At 46.1% G+C, this 5,480-nt stretch overlaps 1 protein-coding gene across 1 annotated transcript in view; it reads left to right on the top strand.

Annotated features, from left to right (window-relative positions):
- PTPRT (protein tyrosine phosphatase, receptor type, T) overlaps positions 1-5,220 on the top strand; it is a 975,109-nt gene extending 969,889 nt beyond the window's left edge. The window contains exons 31-32 of the mRNA XM_006881719.1: positions 4,153-4,288; positions 5,167-5,220. Coding sequence (XP_006881781.1) covers positions 4,153-4,288; positions 5,167-5,220 — 190 coding nt within the window. The remainder of the gene's footprint in view (positions 1-4,152; positions 4,289-5,166) is intronic.
- Positions 5,221-5,480: the final 260 nt, after the last annotated feature.

Below are 5,480 nucleotides of genomic sequence, written 5' to 3'. Positions count from 1 at the left end.
ATTCGGTTGGGTCGCCTTTCTTTGGGATAGGAACAAATATCGATCTCTTCCAGTCAGTTGGCCAAGTGGTCGTTCTCCAGATTTCTTGGCACAACTTGGCTTCACCAACTAGGAGACGTCATATGATCCACTCTATCACAAGTAAGCACAGCACCAAGTGGGCTCCAGAGACCAGAACCTCCTCTAAATTTTCCTGAAGGAAAGGGAATTTGATTAACTGAGCAGGATGCCAGGCACTTTTCATGAATAGTTTCATTCCATCTGTGAGGTAGATAGCCTCATTCCATGTAAAAAAGGTGATACACAGAGGGGTAAGGGATGGAATAAGAAAGACAGGAACTATGATTTGAAGCCAAGGTGAGTGGGCTTCAAGCTTGTGAATTAACATACAAGGCTTCTGCGTAAACAAAAGGTCTTGGGCACCATATCTGTCTTGAGGGGCATTTCTCACTCTGGGCTTAGTGGGAGCACTGGGGACACAGACAGCCTGAAGGGAATGTCCTGCTCTTTGGAGCAGATAAATAAGTGTGAAAGAGCCCCAGGGACTTCCCACACATACAGGATGCTCAAGGCTTTGTTTATACTTCTATTAACTAGGGTGCCTCCGAGCTTTTACCTCTGTCTCAGAAACAGTATAACCAAGGCAGAGACCATATGTAATTCTGCTGGCTGGAGTCGGGTCAGCACCTTTAAATGACTGACTGACAATCAATCAACATCCAGAAATCACTTAATTTGATGAGTCTGTTTCTTCTTCCCAGTGGGTAGGTACATTGAACTAGATAGGTTTTAAAACACACTGTTTTCAGAATAAAAGCATTGTATCTGCAGTCATGGAGATCAACAGTCTTATGGTAGCAAATACACAAGTATTATCAATGTAATTCTTGCTAAAATATAGAAATAATAAAGACAATATGTTGTTGTCAGTAGAGTCATAGTAGACCCTTGGGTGGGTTTTCAGAAGCTGCAGCTCACACAGGAAGAGATTTCCCATCCTTCTCCTGTGGAGCAACTGGAGGATTCGAACCATGTGTCTTAGGTTTGGCAGCACAACTTCTTACCACTAGGCCACCAGAGAACCCTTACATATAAACATAGAAGAGTATAATCTATCATGTGATTATAAAGTGGCTACAAAGGATTATGCAAAGGTCTTGGAGCCAAAACAAACCTCCAGGCTGAACAGCTATGCATGGAATAGTTGATTCACAATAATTCACTTTTATTTTAGGGGAACTCTGGTGACCTAGTGGTATAGGACTATGCTGCCAACTCAAAGGTACATGGTTCAAATCCAGCAGCTGCTCCACAGAAGAAGGATGGACAGTCTCCTCTGCTGCGATTTACTTCCTCTGAAAACCCACGGGAGGGTTAGCTATGGGTTAGTTTCAACTCAAAGGCATGTAACACCACCAGCTGGTGGCATAGTATGTAGTGCGTTTCACTGCAAACCCCAGAGTCACACCTTTCTGGCAGCTCTAATCCAACACAAGACCCATGTTAGAAAGAGGGGCAGTCTCCTCCTGTGCAATTTACTGTCTTAGCATCCTGCTGCAGGGTCAGATCCGAGCCCATTCAAACCTAACAGCAATGCCTTGGGTTGGCTTTTTTCTTCTTCTGCAAATTTAAACCATTTTAGGGAAGGGTAATTGAGAAGGTCTCCTTCTTTACAAGTGTTATGTTAGAGGAACTTTACACTAAGGTCTTGCCTTTTTTCAGAACAGATCTTTCTGGAGCCAGTGGAGGAATTCACAGCATCCCCACTGACCTCAAAATGGAGTTCAGTCTTTTCAAAACTAGCTTATTGTTCCCCTCGCTCAAAGAGACAGTGCAAACATGTGTTAGAAAAATCAGAGAGCTCGAAGGAGGTTAAACGAGCGCACACAGCCCGCTGGAGGGTCACCGCCAACAGCAGCCCCCCGCCTTTCTCACAGAAGCCAATTCTTAGACCAGAGGCCAAAGAAGGGTTTTTTTGAGGTGTCACCAATGAGATTGTGGGGTGACTTCAGCCAAGCCAAGCTGGCTCTGCACATGCTCCAGAAATTGAGAGCTGGTTTAACCTTAACCCCTGCTCCCTCCACCTCGCCTCTCTCTCTCACATACTCAAATGCCTTCAGCCACCAGCAGAGAGACAGTCCCCACCTCCAAGACCTCATCTATCAGGTCCTGAGATGTTATTCACGCTGTAACAAAGTCTGAAGCTTCCTTATGAGAGGCTCCTTCCTTCCCCCTCTCTTTCTTATATTTTCAAGCCCAATTCATTGGCAGGTTCTCGTTGTGCACTGTTAAGTCGGAACCAACTCTTCAGTGGGTTTTCAGAGGCAGTAAATCACAAAGGAGATCTTTCTCCCACCAAGCAAGTGGTGGATTCAAACTGCGTACCTCTGCATTGGCAGGGCAATACATTACCACTAAGCCACCAGAGCTCTATTGGCAGGAGTACATTTCTTACCATCCATGTCTTCCCTAAAGAGTTCTGAATCAGGCCGATTCCTGGAAGAACATTCTGTTAAAGGTTTGAGAGCCCTGATAATGCTGTGGTTCAGTGGAGCATTCAGCTCCCAACCAAAAGATCAGCAGTTCAAATCCACCAGCTGCTCTGTGAGAGAATGATGAGGTAGGTCGTCTGCTTCCAGAAAGATTTACAGCTTTAGAAACCCAAGAGGCCAATTTTGCTCTGTCATTATTACGTGTCAGAAGTGACTTAATGGCAGTGGGTCGTAAAATCTTGGGCTTTAAAGATGATTTACGGTGCTGCAGAGAGAAGGGGCGTCTAGATCACAAAGTTACAGCTTAAACGTGGGTGGACACATAGAAATCTGTTATTGCATGATGCACCCTTGGGTTGGCTGCTCCCTGTGTAATAGAGATAGCTCTGCCATTGTTGCCCTTAGTTGAGGAGGGAAAGAACTAACTAGTAGGAACTTCCCCTGGCATCATGTACTTTATTACATGTGTACGTGAACCCAGAGCATCCTTTGCGCAAGCATGCAGGCGCTATGTATCTCTGGAGTTATGTCAAAAATGTTAAGACCTACCCTTCCTGAGACTCTGGGTCAATGTGCCAAGAAAAGCTCTAAGGGGCCTCATAGAACTATGGAAAGCCATCAAGCTAAGTGAATTCTTTGAGGTTACCTGGTCTGATAGCTTCACTATATGAATGGGGACATTAGGGCCCAAACAGGAGAAATGAGTCACCCAAGGTAACAGCAAACAAGAACACAGATGGAACTCAGAGCAGAGCGTGCACATTTTCCAGGCCACCACCTCTTATTACTGTGGCTTTAGGACCCATGTCTTCCCTAAACTGGAGGGCTTGTGAGAGAACACAGGACAGACCACCTTAAGAGCTTCTGAAAATGTTCAAAGAGGCGTTTCAAATAAGTGCATTCTCTATAGCTTTGTCTTGGAGAGAGTAAAACCAAATTTCTCCTTGGAGGCTAGGATTTTGAAACTCCATCTCACATAATTTGGGGCACATGGCCAGGAGGGACTGGCTTTTATAGAAGAACATCATGCGATCTTCACCCTGAAACCCACAGCGTCCCTTTTCAGCAGGAAGTAGCTAAGAGAATACGCCATCCCCTTTTCCTTATGACTCAGGGTGAAGTCTCTCTCAGGGAGGAGTGATAGGGAATGGCAAAGGACACACTGACAAAGAAGATTAATCAGAACTGGCTTTGACAAGCACTGTGGCATTTGGACAAGAACAAACTGGGAGGAGGGTAGAGAGAAAATAGTGCAACAATGAATGAGTGGAAGCCCAAAATCTCTGTAAATGTTTATGAAAATTAATAAAATATAAGTATAGGAAAAAAAAAAAAAAAAGAAGAACATCATGCTTGGAAGGGTGGAGGGACAGTGCAGGAGAGGAAGACCCTGGATGAGATAGACTGATACGGTCACTGCGACAATGGGGGTAGATGTGTCCGAGTCAGTGAGACTGGCTCAGGACAGTGCAGGCTTCAGAGCTCCTGTCCATAAGGTTGTTATGGATCGCAGGTGACTCGGTGACATATAACAACCACAAATTTTGGGTTAATATTGGAGAAAATATTTCGTTAGTACTGTAACTGATTCCATAGGCATCTTAGGAGTCGTCCATGTGTACCCAGAAATGCACCCCATCTCCTTACTCTGTGTGTTCAGAAACGGGGGCGGCCGCAGCGGAACTTTCTGCGCCATCTGCAGCGTGTGTGAGATGATCCAGCAGCAGAATATCATCGACGTGTTCCACATCGTGAAAACACTGCGCAACAACAAATCCAACATGGTGGAGACCCTGGTGAGTCCCGAGAACTAGCCTGCCAGAGCCAGGGGCCGGCCAGAGCCCCCTGAACCCAGGGGCAGTCAGAACCAGCTATTACGAAGACCTGGCATCCAGGTCCTTTCTGGGTACCTGCTCAGAGATGCCCTGCTTCCTCCACTCTCAACGATCTTCCCTGTCAGACAAAACAGATACTATTCCTATACCCTACATTGTTTTATCTTCCAGTCACTGGTGTTTAAGAAAAGGTAACTAATCCAGGGCTAGGGAAAGGGTGTCGGGATTGGCAGGGTGAGAATTATGGTCTCAATCTGATAAATCCTATACCAACTCCAATCTACTAGTTTTTACACCATAAAGCATTGGGCTAGGACTCTAAGAATGGGAAGGTAAAGAGATGGGAGAGATGGTAAAATATAGTGCAAAGGTAGAGGCAGTCCTAAGGGACAAACTGTACCAGGAGAGTCTGTAAACGGAGCCATGGGCTCAGAGGTCAAAGCATGGCCCACACCTGGAAGGATGTTAGCAATTGAAAGTTTCAAGGCCCCATTTATCAGGTTAGAACTCTCGTTTTTAAATCATCACTGCTTGCTTCACGACGGTCGCATTTCCGTTTGAGAAGTGCTGATACACAAAACAATTAAAAGAAAGGAGGCAGTCCCCGCTGAACATCTGAGAGGCCTTGGGAAGAAGCAGGCGTCAGGCAGAACTTGGGAGGCCGGCCAGACAGGGATAATTACATGCGTAATTACGTGTTGACTTTATATCACAGGTGTCGATAAAGAGTTCTCCAAAATCAGTATCTCTAAATTAAACACATGTTCCTTTTCATCTCTCCCCCTCTCTCGTCTCCTCTCCTTCCTCGCTGCCTCTCCTCCTCTCTTACACCCTCTTAGGAACAGTATAAATTTGTATACGAGGTGGCACTGGAATATTTAAGCTCCTTTTAGCTCAACAGGATGGGGAACCTGCTGGAGTTCAGAGGCTGCTGTGGCCACGTCCCCTTTTCTGTGACTGGCAGGGACTGGGCCAGGGGCGGAGAGGTGGCACCTGGCTTCAACTGCAAGGAGAAGACTGGGTGGCCCCATACCCCCTCGCCAGCTATGCACCTCTAAATGGGTCTCCTGGAGCCGTGGAAGAGGCTGTTCTAAGAGCCCCAGTTTTCCTTCGACACCCAACTAAATAAAACCATGGGCCCTGGAAGAAGAAC

This window comes from Elephantulus edwardii, unplaced genomic scaffold (assembly GCF_000299155.1).
Source record: "Elephantulus edwardii isolate Elephantulus edwardi_28Jun2011 unplaced genomic scaffold, EleEdw1.0 scaffold00015, whole genome shotgun sequence".
In the NCBI taxonomy this organism is placed as follows: Eukaryota; Metazoa; Chordata; class Mammalia; order Macroscelidea; family Macroscelididae; genus Elephantulus; species Elephantulus edwardii.
The sequence above is the reverse complement of the archived record's forward strand: the minus strand, read 5'-3'. Positions and strand labels throughout refer to the sequence as shown.